Source organism: Rhincodon typus, chromosome 4 (assembly GCF_021869965.1).
Source record: "Rhincodon typus isolate 14 chromosome 4, sRhiTyp1.1, whole genome shotgun sequence".
Classification (NCBI taxonomy): domain Eukaryota; kingdom Metazoa; phylum Chordata; class Chondrichthyes; order Orectolobiformes; family Rhincodontidae; genus Rhincodon; species Rhincodon typus.
In genome coordinates, this window is record NC_063335.1 from 9,448,827 (window position 1) to 9,469,379 (window position 20,553).

Below are 20,553 nucleotides of genomic sequence, written 5' to 3' on the forward strand. Positions count from 1 at the left end.
AAAAAGCTTTTCTGATGAAGGGTCTAGGCCCGAAACGTCAGCCTCTCTGCTCCTATGATGCTGCTTGGCCTGCTGTGTTCATCCAGCCCTGCACCTTGTTGTCTCCTTCCAGTCATTAATGTCATTTATGCCATGCTTCAAGGGAAGCTTCAATGTGGCTTTGTAACATTTTCTTTGTCACCTCCTGGAATTCTAGCCATGTGAGAGTTGTGGAAAACAGGACTTGGTGAGGAAAATACTTTTCAGCCATCCAAACACAGCCTTCATCATTGATTTTGTAGGATTTCCACCTTAATATTTGTACAGCTGACTTCAAGAAGGACCTGATAGAAGTTTATGAAATAATGAGGGATATAGATAGAGTTAATGGTAGTTGTCTTTTCCCTAGGATGGGGGATAGACAAAGAGGCCCTTCTGAGAAAGGGTCACTGGACCCAAAACGTTAACTCTGTTTTTCCCTTCGCAGATGCTGCCAGACCTGCTGAGCTTTTCCAGCAAATTTGTTTTTGTTTCTGATTTACAGCATCCGCAGTTCTTTCGGTTTTTATTTAATGTTTAAAAGTCATTTGGATAAGTACATGAACAGGAAAGTTTTGGAGGGATGTGGGACTAGTTTAGTTTGGGATTATGTTTGCCATGGACTGGTTGGACCGAAGGGTCTGTTTCCGTGTTGTATGAGTCTATGACTCTATGAAAATAGTTCTTACATGTTGCTGATACATAGTCGAAGTGTCACTATAACACAGGCATGTGATGACAATACTGTTCTGAATATTGAAAGTTTTGTTGACATGTGGAAGTTGTTGTTGTCATACATTTGCTGCTGTAATTTGTAGAAGGCTGAACTGGTGAAACTGGTCAGATGTTAGATGACTCCGTCAATGATGGCCTTTTTAGAGAGGTGGCTGCTGATGTCTGGGATGTGCTCAACATATCCCAGAGACTATCCTTCAACATATACAGGAGATAAAATTCTTGACTGAGCAGCTGTCTGCCGTGTTCTAAATTTTGTATTGGCAACATTTAAAGACAGGCCATCTTTCTCGTGCAGAATAAATGGTTTGTGTATATGGTGCAGAGTTGGTACAGTACTGCAGTTATATATATCAGTTCACAACAATAACAAAAGAATCCTCTGATTTCAATTCATTTTAATGCAAACTTGGCAAATGACTCGCAATCTTCCTGTGAGTTTCTCATGTATAGAGAGAACAAGTTTATATTTGTATATCTCCTTTCACAACCTTTAAAATAATTGAAAGCCCCTTAAGGCCAATAAATAATATTGAATTTGGTCACTGTTCTAATGCAGGAAAATTGCATGCATAAAATTTCCACAAATAAAAAGCAGGTAATTAACATCTATTTTTGTGATCTCAGCTGAGAGATAAATATTGGACAGAACCAAATTTGTTATTCTTCAAAATAGTGCCATGTGCTCTTCTATGTCTAGAGAGAATCTGGATGGAAGAGGATAGACAGGCTCTCAGCTTAACCTCTCACTCAAAGTCTCACTCAAGGCGACCTCTGACTGTAGTACTGCACTGAAGGATCAACACAGACTGTGGACTCAAGTCTCTGTAATGGGGTTGAAACTTCAACCTTATAAGTCAACGAAAAGTACCACCACTGAACACACAAGATTATGATACAACGAGACCCCTATGGTCTATATTAGGAATCCATTTATGAGGAATTTTCTCTGAATTATTTATATATGTCAATTCTGATATAAGTGTTGTCTTTACTGATAATAGATGCCTGTATTTGAAAAATGTTCTAAAAATATTTGGAGAGATTTCAATTATGCCCCTTCATTGCCTGTTGTTTAATGCAATTATTAGCTGATTCTTAATTGGTAATCTTCCTACTTATTTGATACTTATTCATTTGCTGTGTTTCAGTTCTATATCAGACAATCACTGACTTTTATTTAGTGATAATTGATTTGATTTATATTTGTCATTCAGGTATATTTTGCTAATCTAATGAGGACACAAGTTTTTAGCATATGGTATTTTCCTACTTACTATTGTGTTGGATACAGGATTGTAGATATTTGTATGGTTTTGCAGCAAAATGTCAGTGATTATTTGCCACTTTGCAAATAATATTTAATTTATGAAAACTTTTTCATAATTGTGCTTGGTTTAACTTAACAGAAAAACACCCCTTCTTTTAATACAGAACACTCTGATGGTGAACCGCTGTTTTATATCATAAGCCCAAGGGATATTGTGGTGGCAAAGGAACGGGATCAAGATGACCACATTGAATGGCTCCTTGGAAAAAAGAAGTATGAAGTAAGTTTTCATTTTCTTTTCCTTTATCTTCTTTTCTTCTATATGTACATTATACTAAAGCTATTTTCTATTGCTAGATTTGGGGAAGGCTGATAAGTTTTTCTTTTCTCTTCCCATGTTTTAGGAAGCTATGATGGCAGCTGAAATCAGCCAGAAGAATATAAAAAGACATAATATACTGGTAACTTAAAAAAATGGCAGTAAATAACAACAACTCGTGTTCATACCTTTATAATAGTAGAACATCCCAAGATGCTTTACAAAAGCAGAATTTGTCACCAAGCCAAATAAAAAGATATTGGGGCACATCAACAAAATTTTGGTCAAAGAGGTAGTTTTTAAGGAGTGTTCAGAAGGACAAGTGAGAGGTAGAGAGGTTTATGGAGGGAGTTTCAGAATTTAGGGTTTTGGCAGTTAAAGTGATGGGCGCCAATAATGACGCAGTTTAAAGTATGGATGCTCAAGAGGTCAGAATTAGAGGAGCACGTGTATCTCAGAAGCTTATAAGTATGGATGAAATTTTCAACGATAGATAAGGGCAAGGCCATGCTGGGATTTGAAACCAGAATAAGAATTTACAGATCAGTGAGGATGGGAGTAATAAGTGAATAGGTCATGGTGGAATTTAGGATTTGGGCAGCAAAGTTTTTTTATGACTTCAAATTTAAGAAGGGTAGAATAGAGAAAGCCGATATTAGATCATTTAGACATAAGAATGAGGGTTTCAGTTCAAGATGAGCTAAGGCAGGGAAGGAGTTGTCAGATGTTATGCAAGCGGAAATAGGTGATCTCATTAATGGTGCATACACAGTCGGAAATTCATCTTGGGGTTCAAATGTAAAGTTGCAAACAGGCTGATTCAGACCCAGACAATTTCCAGGACTGGAGTTGATGGTTAACTGTCAAACAGATCTTGTAATGGAAACAAAAGACAATGACTTTGTTTTCCTGATATTTAGTTGGAGGAAAGTTCTGCTCGTCCATTATTGGATGTTGAACAAACATCTGACCACTTACAGACAGTGGAGGGATTGAAAGATGTAGCGATGAGATAAAGCTGTGCATTTCTAGCATACATGTAGAAACCATTGCATTTTAAATGTTGTCAAATGGCAGCATATGGATAAGAAATAGGAGGGAACCAAGGATAGATCCTTGAGGAATACCGAAGCTAAAAGTCTGGAAGCTGGGAAACAATAGATGTAATGGCATAAAAGTGAGATAGAGGTAATTATGTGTTAGTCTGGCTACAACTGGAATTTGTTACAGCATTTGAAGGACGAAGTTAAGGTGCGTTATTCAGTGAATTGCACATTGGACATGTTTCAGGTCATTCACGAACGAAAGCAAGAAACAGTTTTTCACACAGTGTGCTAAAAATCTGAAATTCTCCATCCCAAGAAGGCCATGGAAGCAAAGTCTCTCGAATTCTTTCATAGCGGAGGTTGACAGATGTTGATTAGGAAAGGGTGTCAATGGATATGAATCAAAGGCTGAGAAATAGTGCCCAAGACAAAGTAGTTACATTCTAACTGAACAGCAGAATGGGCTTGTGAGATTGAACTTCCTATTCCTTTTCCTTTGTAAGTGGAAGAGGAGCAAAGAACACAGGCAAATTAACACAATTCCGGTCTCCCACACCATCAGCATACTCCAAAAAATCTCACATTGTCACCACTGTAATCCAGTAGGCCTCAGCTGAAGATTATTTTTCTTAATATTTATTCATGTGATGTGGCTAGGCAAGTATTTATTGCCCTTGACCTGAGTGCTTTGTTAGGTCAGTTCAGAGGACAGGTAAAAATCAACCACACTGCTGTGAGTTTAAGTCACTTGTAGGTCTGACCAGTAAGGATGGGAGATTTATTTTCCTAAAGGACATGGGTGTCCTAATGAGTGAACCAGATGTTTATTTTATGTTAATCAACAATGGTTACACAGTCTCCATTAGATTACCTTTGCCTTTAATTTCACAGTTTTAAAAGTTGTATTCAAACTTAATCATCTGCCAAGGATCAAACCTAGTTCCCCAGAAGTATTAGTCTTTGGATGACTAGACCAGTGACATTACCAATACTCCACTACCTCCTGGGTGTCATAAGATGAAGATGTGAGAATTATAAGAAGGCAGCTAGTGCATTCTAAATTACAAAAATATTCAAGCATCTTGTCAACAGCGGGTAGCGCAGAAGATGTTGCATAGAACTGTGTCAGTAAAGAATTAAATATTTGTTTTTATGGCTTTGTCTTGTAGGATATTGGTAGAGCATATGTAAACTATCTGGTGGACAAAGGAGACTATCATGGAGCTGCAAGGTAATGCACGTTAGCGCAGTTTTAAAAATTACCTCAAAGAGAATTTCAGGTGAAATCATTTTTAAATGTTTGCATTCGTCTTCTAGAAAATGCCAGAAGATTCTTGGCAAAAACATGGATCTCTGGGAAAATGAAGTGTACCGATTTAAAAAGATAGGTCAACTAAAAGTAAGTACAGCATGTGTTGGTGTAGTGATTTCTATTAGGGTAGTAATGGCTGATAATAATACAATTCTATAACTAAGAAAGAAATTTCTGAAAAATCCACTTTCTTTGAAATATTTATGTTTTATATAATTTGCCTTTTTGACTTAAAACCAAATTTAAAAATTGCAACTTGGTGTTGCTGTGAAGTGAAATTAAGCAGCAGGATACAGATTTAATCCACTGTCCCACTGAGTATTCAGCCTTAAACTGCTTTTATATTGATATTCTGTAGTTGGTTCCTGTAGTTTTGATATTCAACAGTAGGCAGCTCAGTTGGATGTAAAATGTTGCATTTATTCTAAGTTGTTTGACCATAAGACTCCCTTTTATAAATTGTTTCCGCGCTGTTTGTGCTTTCCATGGTGCTCTGTCTGTTGCAACACAGGTGGGTGATGATATCAGAATGTAGTTTTATGGCACCATCACACATAGACATGTTGCGACTTATGGATATCAAGACATGAATTTACTATTGCACATTTGTACACTGACACTAGCAGCTCACTCTCCCCATGCCGGGTTTCAATATAAAATCAACTCGAAATCTGTGCACAGAAACCTCCTCTTTTGAGTACAGGTGAGGAAAAAAGTAATCAAATGAAGACATTTCAAAGATTTTTGTAGCAATATTCGTCCTACTGAAAGCAGTGTTATCAATAGAATGGTAATAAGACATTGCCCCACTGTCTGAGATGGCCTGTAGATGACATTAGGTATTTGAACAACAGAGAAGTATGTGCAAGTATTAAAAATTAAGTACATTTATATTATTTTTCATTCACAATGTTCTGATATATTTTCCATTAATTTTTTTAAATGTCTGAAAGGACACATTCCGTGTGTATTACTTAACTAAAAGATAGATGGCAAATGCTGACAATATATAGCGAGTTTATCAGCATCTTCAAAACATAAAGGTAGATCAGTACTTTGGGTGGCTCTGCAGATCTAAACTTGGAGGTAATTAGACTCTTTTTTTAAATGAGCTAAGCACAATTAAGAGAGGATGCAGTAAGACAGAATGCAGTCATGTGGTCAGAAGCACATCTCAGGCACCGATATGATACTGTGGTTCTGAAAAGTCTGGGCTCGACATCGGAGAGTTGCCGAGCAGAGAGATAGTCAATGGATATGGAACAAAATTAGTGGCTGGGACTGAAAATCATGATTTTGATTTTCTCGCCGTTTACTTGAAGAAAATATCTGTTCAGGACTGAATATCAAGCAATTTAGAGACAGTGAAGTGTTTAAGAGAAGAGATGATGCTGTCAAGCTAGGTGTTATCAATGTGGACACGTTTTTTTCAGATGAACTCATGGACAGGCGGCATGTAAATGGGAAATATGAAAGTGCCAAGGTTAAATCCAGGCAGTACACCAGATGTAACAGCAGTATTCACATCAAATCTTTAATAACCCTGAGAAGGTGCGAGTGACCTACCATCTTGAAATGCTGTGTCCATCTGCTGTAGGTATACCTCTGCTTTTAGGGAAGAAGTTCCATGTTTCTGATGCTGCAGTATGAAGGAACAACAATATTCTTCCAATCAGGATATTGTGAAGGTTTGGGCTGATAAATGGCAAGTAACATTTATGCCAGATGCTTGAAGCGTGACCATCCCCAACAAGGAGTCTAACCATCTCCCCGTAACATTCAATAACATTATCATTGCTGAATCCCCATCATCAAAATACCTGGGTTGTCATTTACCAGAAATATATGACCTGAACAGAGACACAGATGCTATGGCTACAAGAGTAGGTCTGAGGCTGGGAACTTTGTAATGAGTAACTCTCTTCCTTACTCCAATAATCAGGGAATGCAACGTACAGTCCACTTCCACTTGTAGCTCCACTAACACTTGAGAAGCTTGATGCCATCCAAGACAAAGCAGCTGCCTTAACTGGCAACCTTGAACATTTACTTTTTCCACCACTGACACACAATGGCGGCGGTTATTATCGTCTACAGCAACTCGTCAAAGCTCCTATGATTGCACCTACCAAACTCATAACTTCTACTGCCTTGAAGAACAAGTGTGGAGGTGCGTGGGAATGCCATCATCACCTACAAAATACTTCCAAGCCGTATACAATCTTGATTTGGAACTGTATTGCTGTCCCTTTCCCTGTGGCTGGATCAACTTCAAAATACCATATCCCGGAGATAGACTGCAGTGACTCACGAAGGCAGCCCTCACCACCACCTTGAGGCCATAGGCAATTCCCAGAAAAAAAATGCATGAAGTGAGGGAAAGAAAGCTGAAGGGAAAACAAAGAACTGTTCCCAAATAAAGTCTTACAATTCTCAAACTTAGCAGTAATTGGATTAAACAGACAAAGCAGTCCCTTGTATTCAATCAGAGATAGCAAGAACTGCAGATGTTGGAGTCAGACAACACAGTGTGGACCTGGAGGAACACAGCAGGCCAGGCAGTATCAGAGGAGCAGGGAAGTTGACGTTTCGTGTCGGGACCCTTCAGAAAATCTGAAGAAGGGTCCCGACCCGAAACGTCAACTTCCCTGCTCCTCTGATACTGCCTGGCCTGCTGTGTTCCTGCAGCTCCACACTGTGTTGTCTGTTATGTTGAATGGTGACCATCTCTATCTGCGTAAACACAAACCAGAATGGGTAGTTAGAATTAGTTCAACCCAACATAGATACATTAAAGATAAACATGTCATTCCAATGATTGAAAATGTGGAACTGAAAATAAGGTTAAGTTAGAAATATATTACTGTCCAAAAAGAGGGCTGTTTATTGGTAAACACTTCAACTGTTTGTTTTTTGCACATTGAGTTCTCTCTCAGCTGTTTGCAGTATGTCATCACATACTCATGAAAGAAGTGAGATTTGGAAAGTCTAGAAAACTCATAACCATAGGGAATAAATGTCTAAAATCTGCTCAGTTAATGTATCTTGACATTTTTCCTGCATGAAACTGGTTTGAAACTGGTGATATGAAAATTAACCAATGTCCCTTGAATCGTTTGAGGGGTTAATATCCATGAAATGAAGACAACTTCTCGAACAAGAACATTAGACAGTTTTAGATAGCTGTTAGTAAATATTAAGTCCTCTAACTGCAAACTGTACTACAAACCCAAGCAGTGTTGAAATGGGTAGATGCAAGAGCATCTATTCTGTGCTTTGATTTTAAATGAGCTGTGTTGAATCCTATCATGCAAAAGTGGAGCCAACAACTAACACGGTTCTTTCATCCAGATCTTAAGATAGAAGTTGTAAGATTTATAGTCACTATACAAAAGGACTGTCTAATATGCCTAGGGACAAAAAATGATTTTCAGCCTTATAGCTTTGGTACGATCATCTCTAGTGGGAGACAGGAACTTGATTTCCTCTGATGAAGTGGGCTCTCATCCCAAGTCAATTTCCCAAAAGAATATTTCTTGCTCTGAATGGTCTTCATCTCTCAGATTTTTATGATATTTGGCTATGGAACATTTTCGAAAGCACTCGTATAGCGATTTCTTTTGTATAAGGTGTGTGAAACAGCAGCCAGATGCATTTCAGTTTCTCAGATTTAAAGGGCTTTGGTGTAAAATAAAAGAATGAATAGTGTGTTTTTTTTTGTCAGCGATTGTCAGAATTCATGCACTCTGATCTATGTGTTCATTTTAAGTTATTTTGTTTCTTTTAGGCAATTAGTCAGTACTTACCCAGAGGTGACCTGCGCCTGAGACCTGCTATATATGAAATGATCTTGTATGAGTTCCTGGAGAGTGATTACGAGGTACTGTGGTTTTTAATTACTATGGTATTGCTGATTCAACAGCTAGAGGAGTTGATCATTTAATTGCCAAGTCGTGAAAGGTTATTTTACATCCTCGAGCTAATTCGCTTTCAATTGAGTTGGGTAAAGTCGTCAAATTTTAGTTGTTTAGGATGTGATAGTCCACATAGCAGCTTGTTACAGCATTCAGTATTTCCAAAACAAGTACCCAACTACCTGACTCACAAGTGAAAATTCAGCTTCTGGTCTGTGTAAAATTGACATGGAACATCCAAATCCAATTCAAATATTCTAGATGTGGTGATTAACAGGTGCATTTGTATATATATTTGTATTTCTACAGAGGTCAATTATTTGTGTATAATTGACAATATAAGAAGGCTATAAAGAACTGAAATAACTTATATAATTTCAACATGTTTATAGTTAATTAAATACTTTTTAAGTGTAATTGCTGCTGTAACATAAGAAACATAGCAACAAATTTGCACATATTTGCTGTGTTGATTATATAGTTGTGGTGTATATACATTGACCAAGACCCCGGGGAGAACTTCTCTGCTCTTCAGATGGTACTGTGGAATTTTCCTGCTGCCTCAGAGGACAGGTGTTTTAGTTTCTTGTCTTATCTGGATAATGGTACTTCTGACTATGTGCTGCTATTGTAGTAAATATATCAAACTAGATAATATACTCAAACTGCTGGAATGGAACCTGAATCCACAACCTTTTGACTATGAATGGAATGTTTCCACCAAAGCACGAGCGATATCTGTCATTTTGATTGGTTAGCAAACAGGAAGCAGAGAGTACAGAGAAAACATTTTCATTTTGATAAAGCTGTAACCAGCAGAGTATCACATGAATCAAAGGAGAAGCCTTGACTATTTACAATCCATATCAATAATTTGAATGAAAAGGCTAAATGTATGATAACTAAATTTGCTTTTGACACAAATGTAGATAGCAGTATCGTAGAATTGCTACAATGTAGGAGAGGCCATTTCATCAATTGTACCCGCACTGGCTCTCTGAATGAATAGTTTACTTGGGGCTATTCTGCTGCCTACTCCTGAAAAACTGCACAATCTTCTTTTTCAGATAACTTTTAATTTTTTCGATTGAACCTGCCTCCATCACAATGTCTCAGTTAGTGCATTCATCCTGCTGAAAAAGGTTTCCTAATGTCATTTTGCTTCTCAACACCTTTGTCTTCTCATTCCACATCCCTTCAGGAATGGGAACAGTTTTTTCCCTGTCTACTCTGTCCAGAACCTCTTTGATTTTAAATGCCTCTTTTAAACTTCCTCCCTTGCCTTTTCCAATCTAGCTTTATGATTTAATTTTCTCATCCCTGGAATCATTAACTAGAATCTTGTCTGAATCCCCTCCAATGCCTTCACTTCCTTCCTAAAGTGCAATTCAGTACTCCAGTTGAGGCCGAACCATTGTTTTATACAAATTCAACTTCTTTGCTGTTGGATTCTATGTCGATTTAGCAAAGCCTAGGATGTTGTTTGCTTTATTAAACACGCTTTTGACCTATCCTATTACCTTCAATGATGTGTGCTCATATGCATGCAGGTCCTTCAGTTCGTGCACCGTTTACAGTTATGCCCTTTGTGTTGTTTCTCCAAGTTCTTCCAACCAAAATGAATGACTTCACATTTCTCTGCAATGAACCTCATCCATTTCCATGTCCTTTTGAAGTTCTGCACTATCCTTCCTTTTGTTCACAATGCTTCCAAGTTATGTATCATCCAAACTGTACCATGTATACCAGTTTCAGGTCATTAATGTGTATCAGCAAGAGCAACAGCCACAACACTGACCCCCTAAGGAATCCTCCAATATACCTTCCTCTGTTCTGAAAAGCATCCATTACCTACCTTTTTCTGAAAAAGGGTCTAGGCCCGAAACGTCAGCCTTCCTGCTCCTCTGATGCTGCTTGGCCTGCTGTGTTCATCCAGCTCTACACCTTGTTATCTCATTACCTACTCCTCTTTGTTTTTTAGTTACTCAATGAATTGTGTAGCCACGTTGCTACCGTCCCTATTATTCTGTGAGCTAAAACTTCCCTCATAAGTCCATTGGCTTTATCAAATGCCTTTTTGAAACCCATATACATTGTATAAACTGCATTGCCATCATCAACTCGCTGTTGCCTCTTCAGAAATCTCCAACAATCTTATGAAATCCATGCCTGCTTTCTTGAATTATCCCACATTATTCCATGTTAACTTTGACCCAAGTTAATGATTTTAGACAATGGAGGAGGCGATGGCCTAGTGGTATTATCACTGGACTGTTAATCCAGAGACCCAGATAATGTTCGGGGGATCTGGGTTTGAATCCCGCCACGAGACATGGTGGAATTTGAATTCAATAAATATCTGGAATTAAGAATCTAATGGTGACCATGAATCCATTGTCGATTGTCAGAAAAATCCATCTGGTTCACTAATGTCCTTCAGGGAAGGAAACTGCCATCCTTACCCGGTCTGGCCTACATGTGACTCCAGACTCTCAGCAATGTGGTTGACTCTTAACTGCCCTCTGGGCAATTAGGGATGGGCAATAAATGCTGCTTGGTCAGCAATGCCCTCATCTCATTAATGAATAAAGAAAAAAAGCCTTCACAGTTTCCATTCTCACTTCCCTGCATATCCTTGGATGCATCTCATCTTATCTTGATGCCTTCTCAACTTCACAAATAGCCATCCTATCTAATATCTCCTCCCTATCAATTTTAAACTCTTCTAGTATTTGAATTAGTTCCACATTTCATGACATGGATTGCATCTTTTTCCTTGGAATTCCTTTAATATCTCAGCTATGCCCTTTGCCTCCATGTGTAAATCTCCATTTTGGCCCCTAATTGGCCTTGGTGTTTGTTCAATTTTTATTTACAGTTTACATGTTTAAAGAAGACTTCAGGATTGCCTGTTATGTTAGCTGCCAGTCTCTTTCAAATCTATCTCTTTGCTTTTCTCCATCTGGCTCTCAATTGTATTCTCTGTTTGATAGCTGTCATAAGCACACATTTTCTTCTTTATCTTAATTTAAAGTGAATTCTTTAGAGAGTGCAAGATCTACAAGAATGGTTCCAGCAATGAGAAACTTCAGTTGTGAGGATAGATTGAAAAGGTTTGGACTGTTCTCATTGGACAGGAGAAGGCTGAGGAGGTTTGATCAAGGTTTTCAAAATCATGAGCAGGTTGGATAAAGTAGATGGGGAGAAACTATTCCTGTTCATAAAAGGAACAATTGTGAAAGCTCATAGATTTAAGGTGCAACAGAAGCAAGGGTGATGTAAGAAAAGACAGCAAGTTGTAGGTACTTGGAATGCACTGCCTGAAAATGTGTTGTAAGCAGCTTCATTTGAGGTATTCAAAAGGGTTTGGGATTATTTGTACGGAAGTAGCGTGCAAGGGTATGCAGGAAAAAAAGCAGGAGACTGGCTTTAAGTAATCATGCTCGTTTGAAGAGCCAGTGCTAGCACAATGGGCCAAATGACTTCCTTCCGCACTGTAACAATGCTGAGATTCTACAGCCAGCCTAAACCTTATGGGATCACTGTCACCTAAATGTTCTCTTATTCTCACTTGATCCTTGACTGAACTCATTTCCAATAATCACGTCTGGCATTGCCGCCTTTCTCATTGGGCGAGAAACATATTGCTGCACACTTTGGTGTTTTTCCCTGATATCATCTCTTGGTTCTTGCATCTCTGCCAAGTTAGTGCCAGTCGTCCTCAATAGCATCAGCAAAACCCCCTGCAAGGAATTCAATCCAATTGTATTTAGTTGTGGAGGGGACATAAGGATTCTGCAAATGGATAGGTGATGGACAAAAAATTGGCAGATTAGGGTACATTGTGCAAAGATTTGATGTTGTCCATTTTGACCCTAACCCCACAACCCCCACCCCCAAACCTTTTGCAGCCTTCTCCCCAATGCCAGCAGCCTCCCTTTTTCCTCAGCTTGCAGCCTCCTTCTTTCCGCAGCCTCCTTCTTTCCTCACCCACCCCCTCACTTACTCTTTTTCCTTGCCCCTTCTCCACGTTCCTTCTGATGTGAAAAACAACATCCCTAGGTTCTAGACCTACACCTGGCAACTCTTGAAGCCCAAGCCAGACTGACAGTAATTCCAGAGACGCATGCGCCCCCAGCCATTTACCTTCCAAGTTGCTCCTCCCACCATTACCTGATTCTCTCCTGTGGTTGCTACTGATAGGCTCACCAGTGAGGGTGAGAATCCATCTGTGATTAAAGAAAAATGAAATGGAGTAACAGCTCTACAGATTCTGTTGCCCTCAAATGGGTGTGGCCTTTTTCTGATTGGTCATAGAGGTGAAGAGCTGCCCACACCACGGCTTCCCTAGAACATGAGCCTCAACAATTGGAACTGTGTGTCCCATCTCTCCCAAGCCTTGCTGGAAACATGTATGCAAGGCCATGTAAAAGTCCTCAATGACTTTCAGCAGCACCTCAAAACATATCGAGCTAAGCTTAATTCCTTCATTATCCAGAAGATGTGTTTTACTCAAAGAATGAAGACCTCAGTCAGTTATAAGTTTGGGTTTTTAGTCTATATGTATTTTTTTTCCAGGGGTTTGCATCCTTGATAAGAGAGTGGCCAGGTGACATTTATAACAATATGACTGTAGTCCGCTCTGTGTTGGATCACCTGGATCGGGCTCCTAGTAACAGAACATTGTTGACGACACTAGCAGAATTGTGAGTATCTTTATCTGTGCATTTGTCTTTTCTCATCAGTGTCCTTCAATCATAAAACATTTACAGGACAAAAGGCTGACATCCAGCCTGTCAAGATTCTGCCTGGTTTATATTGTCTCTGCCTATTCCTCTTATCAAAACATTTCATTTCACATTCCACTACATTAAATTTAACTTTCTACATGTCCGCCCATTCCAACATCCCACATGTCTTGCAAGTTTTGTGTCATCTGAAAAGGATACAGGCTGTTGGAATGAGTGGACGTATGAAAAATTCTATTTAAAGGAGAGGAATGTGGCGTGATACATTTTGATAAGAAGAATAGGTGGTGACGATATAAAGTAAAGGATGCAATCCTAAAGTGGGGCATAGGGACAGTCAAATTCGGAGGAAGGGGGATGATCAGCATGAATTTGATGGTCTCCTTTTTTTGTACTCGAATCTTGAGAATATTGAATTTGATGAGGAAAGCCATTTAGTCCACCTTAATTCAGCCGTCACCAAAGATCATCTTCCTCACCATCCACCTCCTTATTACAACTATTTTGTGAGAAGCCATGACTCTTGCCTTCACTCTTCTACCTGGAGGATCATTTTGTATTGATCAATTAAGATATGAGGAAGAGTCTCCTGTTTAAAAACTCCTACCTTAGCCTTATCAGTTTGAACTAGTATTCCTTTGTCCTACTGTTAATTTAAAGCAATATTTGCTTATATCCATGCCTCTACTTGCTGTGTACTTTAAATAACTTTGAGGTGCAGACTGTTCTTGAAACAGATGTCAACCTTGTATTTCTGTTGTTTCCAGGTACACTTATGACCAGCGTTACGACAAAGCTCTTGAAATTTACTTAAAGTTGCGACATAAAGATGTCTTCCAGCTCATACACAAGCACAATCTCTTCAGCTCCATCAAGGATAAGATTGTTCTACTCATGGAGTTTGATAAGGAGGTATGGAAATTAAATCCATCTGTTGCTCTTCATTTTTGCTTATTATTGATTCTTTTTCTTAGATTAAAGCCATAAATGATCTTTTCTTCAGTGGAAGAGATTTTGTGTAATTCTTCTCTCTAATGAGATAAAATCCCAATTTAGGGAGAGACAGTGATGTAATAGTACTGTCACTGGACTAGCAATCCAGAGACTCGAATAATGATCTGTAGTACCCTAGTTCAAATGCCACCATGGCATTTGGTGGAAATTGATTTGAATTTTTAAAAAGTAGAATTAAAAAGTCTAATGATGACCATGTGACCATTGTCATGTAAACCCATCTGATTCACTAGTGTCCTTTAGGGAGAGAAATTTGCCATTCTTACCTGGTCTAGCCTGCAGTGACCCTAGACCCACACAGCAGTGTAGTTGACTCGCACCTCTCAGGTGTATCAAAATGGTTAACAAGTCTCAAAGGAACAAAAATGGATGAACTAACAGACATCGAATTAGGCACTAGAAATGGCAACACGAAACCTGGTAAAGTTATCCTTACCAATATTTACTGATAGATTAGTCAAGCAACAACCTGATATAGTCATAATCACACAGTTGTACCTTCCAAGCAATGTCCCTGACATCATTGTCATCCCTGAATATGTCCTGACCCAGTAGAGGAGGCAGCACAGCAGTTGGGAGGGAATTACCCTGTGGGTCCAGTGAATTAACATGGACTCCATGAAGCCTTATGGCATCAGGTTAAGGCCGTCGCCTGCTGATTAACATTTTCTCAATACCTTGCTGATGAATCATGCTGTTCCCAATTGAGCACTTAGCGCAGGAAGCACTAAGGATGGCAGTGAGATAGAATGGATGGATTTGGATTTGTCCATCACCAGGATTGGCTTGACAGTATCTCTACTGACTGAACCATTCAGTTCTAAAATACGTAGTTACTAGACTAAGCCTGCAGCAAATTGTGAGAGAACCAACAAGATAGAAAAAATCTATTTGACCTTATCCTCTCAAATCTCCCTACCACAAATGCATTGGTCCATGATAGTATAAGTAGTAGTGACTATAGCACAGATCTTGTGGAGATGACATCCTGTAAAGCATCTCGAGACTGGATATCCATGAGGGTCATCATTAGCAGCAGAATTGTATTCAACCACAACTAGCAACTTGATGGCCTAGCGTATCCTCCCACTGTACTATTGCCGTCAAGCCAGAGGATCAACCCTGGTTCGGTGAAGTATGGAGGGGAGCTTGCCAAGAGCAGTACCAGGCATACCTAAAAATGAGTTACCAATCTGATAAATCTACAAGACAGGACTACTTGCATGCCAAACATCGTAAGTAGCAAGTGATAGATGGAGCTGAGGATCATATAATTAACTGGTTTGATTTAAGCTGTGCAGTCACAGAGTTACCTGCCACATCCTGCTGTGAATAATGGTAAACAGTTGAACTCACTGGAGGAGGAGGCAGTATAAATATGCTCATTCTAAATGATGAGGGAGCCTAATATATCAATGCAAAAGATAAGACTGAAGCACTTGCAACAATCTTCAAACAAAAATGGTGAATGGATGATCCATTGCTATCTCCTCTGAAGGTCTCCAGCAGGCGCTGAATTTTGCATAGGCAATAATACCTGACAAAACTCTAATAAGTTTTCAATACTATTACTAGAGTTTTGTCAGGTATTATTGCCTCAGAACTTGCTCAGCCCCTAGACAAGCTGTTCCAGAACAGCCAAAACTGGCATCTACCTGGCCATGTGGAAGATCTTCCAGACACATCCTGTACACAAAAAAAAAACAGGAAAAATTCAACCTGATCAATTACAGTCTCATTAGTAAGGTGACGGAAGAGTCAACAGTGATATCAAGTAGATCTTGCTTTGCAATAACCTGTACATCAATGCTCAGTTTGAATTATAATAGGGCTACTCAGCTCTTGATTTCATTGCAGCCTTCGTCCAAACATGGACCAAGAGCCGAAATCTCGCGGTCAAGCGAAAGTGATATCAAGGATGTATTTGACCGTACGTGGCATCAAGGAACCCTCGCAAAATTGGAGTCAACTGAAATTAGAGGGAAAAGATACTATTGGTTGGAGTCATACCTGGCACACAGAAAGATAGTTGTGGTTGTTGAAAATCAAATGCCTCTGCCTTATGACATCATAGTAGGAATTCCTCAGAGTAATGTCCAAGACCCAACCATCATCAGTTGTTTCATTAATAACCTTCTTTCCATCATACGGTCACAATATTATACTGTGTTCTGGACCATTTCTGATTTCTCGGGTGCTGAAGCAGTCCATGTCTGAATGCAGCAAGACCTGGGCAATGTCCCAGTTTGGGCTTAAAAACTCTCTGCAGTCATACCTGGCACATAGGACGATGGTTGTTGGAAGTTGGTCTCTGCTCCATGACATCGCTGCAGGAATCCCTCAGGATAGTGTCTTAGGCTCCAACCATCTTCAGCTGCTTCATCAATGACCTTCCCTCCATCATAAGGTTAGAAGCTGGGATATCACTGATGATTGTACAATGTTCAGCATTGTTCATACCTCCCCACTTACTGAGGCAGTCCATGTCCAAATGCTGCTATTGAGTGTCATGGTGGAATGATTCAAATTTGTGAATGTAGTGCCAATCAAGCAGGCTGCTTTGTCCTTGATGGTGTCAAGATGAGCTACACTCATCCAGGCAATTGGGGAGTATTCCATCATACTCTTGACTTTTGCCTTGTAGGTGATGGATAGGTTTTGAGGAGTCAAAAGGTGAGTAACTTACTGCAGTCATTGATCTGCTCTTGTAGCCACTGTATTTATATGGCTAGTTCAGTTCAGTTTCTGTTCACTGTTGACCCCAAGGATGCAGATAATGGGCCTTTCATTGGCAACATGATTGAATGTCAAGGGGCAATGGTTAGATTATCTCTTATTAGAGATGGTCATTGGCTGACGTTTGTGTGGTGCAGATGTTACTTGCCACTTTTCAGCCCAAGCCTGTATATTGTCTAAACCTTGTTGCATTTGAGCATGGACTGTTAAAGTTTCGAAGAATCATAATTGGTGCTGAACATTGTGCAATCATCGGTGAACATCCCCACTTCAGACCTTAGGATGGACAGAAGATCATTGATGAAGCAGCTGAAGATGGTTGGGTCTAAGACACTACCCTGAGAAACTGCAGGGGTGTCCTGGAACTGAGATGACTGACCTCCAACAACAGCAACTATCTTCCTATGTGCCAGGTATGAATCCAACCAGTGAAAAATTTGCCCTGATAGCTATTGATTCCAATTTTGCTAGGGCGCCTTGATGTCAAAGACTGTCACTCTCACCTCATCTCTGGAATTCAGCTCTTTTGTCCATGTTTGAACCAAAGCTGTAAAGAGGTCAACAGATGAGTGGCCCTGGCAGAACACAAACCAGGCATCAGTGAGCAGGTGCTTTCTGTAGGATGTGTTGTACTGCTGTTTTATACACCCTTTAATTTGTTAAATAAATTGTGACAATAACTTCAATTGAACTAACCTTTCCACAATATATTGTTTTCAACTCTTTTTGCATAGTACTAGTGTTTCTGTCAATGCAGACAATTTCTTCATATAGGAATTATTACCTGTTTAAACAATGTGTTTGTATATATTTGCATCTTCTCATCTGTTAAACCACAGTGATGCTACTTACAGTAGCAAGATCTGTAATTGTCTGGTGGTATTCAATGACTTCAAAATATCTGTGCTCTGCTTCTATCTGTGGATGGCACAATTGTACCATTAGTCAATAGTAGAAGGCATCATGTTCCTTTAAATGAGGTGATGTGAAAAACATTGAACAAACATGAGCCAGCCATTAAATTCTGTATTTGTGACAGTAGACAACCAATATATCAATTGGAGAGCAAACCCTTTGTCATGTGTTACATTGGATACAGTGAGTAACCTGTGAAATAGGTCTGAGAGTTGAGTCAACTTATGCTGATGTCACTGGTCAGTGAGCAATGTGCTAGCATTACTAAATCATGCATTTGAATAATGTCCCAAAATCGGATATTTAAGACAAGCCAGTCACTATCTAACAAGAAAGGTTAGCAACTGGTTCATTCAATATTACCAGTATCACAATTATTTTCATTAATACCTACATGGATTGCAAGCCAACTCGTGTTTCTTTTCAAAAGACAGTCTGTTATCCCAATAATAAAAATTTCCAAAACTATGAAATATGACAGATCTGAGTTGTTGAAGTGACGTGATCTATAAACAAGACACGATTGATATGTTTTCTTTCGGTATTAAATGTTTCCATAACATGGTATCATCACTCCTCATCCATCTTGAATTAGTTGCTTGGGGAAATTTATGTTCTATCAAATCTGTCATTATTTCTGAAAGTACTTCACAACTAATTAAATGCATTTAATAGTAAAGCAACATACTGCATGGGATCATATTAGTACTGACAAGTTCCTTCGCCCATCGATACTTCACTGACAAAAAAGTACTCAAAATCTACACTCGTCCTACTTGGCAGCATTTGTCTCATAGCCTTGAATGTTATGGCATTTCAAGTGCTCATCCAAGCATTTTTTAAACATTGAGAGTTGGAAGTTTGAAATGAAAACAGAATGTGTAGGATCAGAGAAACCGAAATAGAGACAGAAAAATATTTCAGGTCAATGACCTTTGTGCAGAACTGTGTAATTCACCAAGTATTTTGTGATGTATGCTCACGAACATAGGAAACATGCAGCCAAAATATTTGTATATGCATGCACTGCATCTCTTTTAAATAAGTATTTCATATATTGTCAGATGCAAGACTATTATCTAGGCACAGCCCACAGTTGCAGCCCAAGCACGATCTGTATAGGTGTGTCTATGTATAGAATAAATCTGGTACATGTGGAATGTGCCCTTGATTGGAAAATCATAATTAGTGATAACTTGTTACACTACTTTGGCTAAGTACATTTTATCTGGAAACTGCTATAAACTCAGCTTGCAGTGAAACTGGCAGAACTCCAATAACCTGAAGTCCGAAGAAGAGTGACCATTGTACATATGTCATTCTTTCACATGCAACTGCATTGTAAATAATTATCTGGCAGATCTACATGTGCCTTCACTATCACCTTATGATTAAACCTGCTCCTCTTGTATCAAAAAAAGAAAATTCAGATGACTCACGGTGTCTTGTATATTGATCAATATAAATCCAGGTCTCCATGAGGTTCAATAGCCAATTTTCCTTCTCCCCTCTTCACCTCTAGTATTCATAACTCTTAAAAGCAACATGGTTCTATTGACATCCACTGTTCTCTGGCGAGTCCTCCAAAGAACTGTTCTTCATACATGAGCTTAGACGCTGAACTTTTGTAAGCTATTCAACCACAGAAGACACCACAGTTGATTTAAGCCATACAAGGGCACTTTCTTGCAGAGTCCATGGAACATTGATCAGGAGCGAAAATGTTGGTTGAATCATTCGTCACCACCCAGCTCAGAGACTGAGGCCAAATTGTGTTTATGCGAGTGCCCCAGTGGAAATTACCTAACATATCAGAGAACAATAAATGTACCAGGACCAGCCCTGGCTAATATGTTGCACAGTGAATATATTCAGGCCACTCCAAAGTACATTATTATGATGCCAACAGAAATGAACTGTTGCTATATCCTCAATTCTGCTCTTTAACCTATATGCACAAGGAATTGCCCTACAGGAATTACTGAAGTGCAAACCATTTCACTGATCTCATTGTACACACAAACATCTTTCTTTCCCCTCTCTATTACGATTGTGCAAGTCAAGCAGTAAAGTCAACTGCACAAGTGAAGCAAAAGTCACCATTGTCCCAGAGAACCAAAGGCTCCTCTCTCATTAGCGATAAAGGACTGGTGGTGAATGTAAACCTGAGGATTATCACACCTCGAGCAAAGGAACCACTGAGAAGATGGTGTCTTAATGCTGACCTCAGCCAGTATAGGAAATAACCCTGCATTGAAGGCGTAAATCTGCTGTGTAAAGTAGCCGTCCAGTCAACTGAGCAGACTGAAACCCTCCCCACCCTGATTGCCTGGTTACTTCTGGGCAGTTTCATTGGTGCAGAACTTCTTGTTGTACCTTCAGGCACAACACTTAAATATTCACTCATCTCTGTACCTGTACAAGTGTTTAAATTCATCCAATCCAACAAACTTTCAATTACTTCCTAATTGTTCCATACATGGGATTGCCATTCATGCCTCTGTCCCACAGTATAAAACATGTTGG

General features: G+C 39.2%; 1 protein-coding gene across 4 annotated transcripts in view; it reads left to right on the plus strand.

Annotated features, from left to right (window-relative positions):
* Positions 1-20,553, plus strand: part of vps41 (VPS41 subunit of HOPS complex) — a 138,983-nt gene that overhangs the window by 90,253 nt on the left and 28,177 nt on the right. For all 4 annotated transcript variants that reach the window (XM_020533969.2, XM_020533970.2, XM_048595819.1 and 1 more), the window contains exons 13-19: positions 2,188-2,303; positions 2,428-2,484; positions 4,558-4,619; positions 4,706-4,787; positions 8,488-8,580; positions 13,193-13,320; positions 14,130-14,274. In XM_020533969.2, coding sequence (XP_020389558.1) covers positions 2,188-2,303; positions 2,428-2,484; positions 4,558-4,619; positions 4,706-4,787; positions 8,488-8,580; positions 13,193-13,320; positions 14,130-14,274 — 683 coding nt within the window. The remainder of the gene's footprint in view (positions 1-2,187; positions 2,304-2,427; positions 2,485-4,557; positions 4,620-4,705; positions 4,788-8,487; positions 8,581-13,192; positions 13,321-14,129; positions 14,275-20,553) is intronic.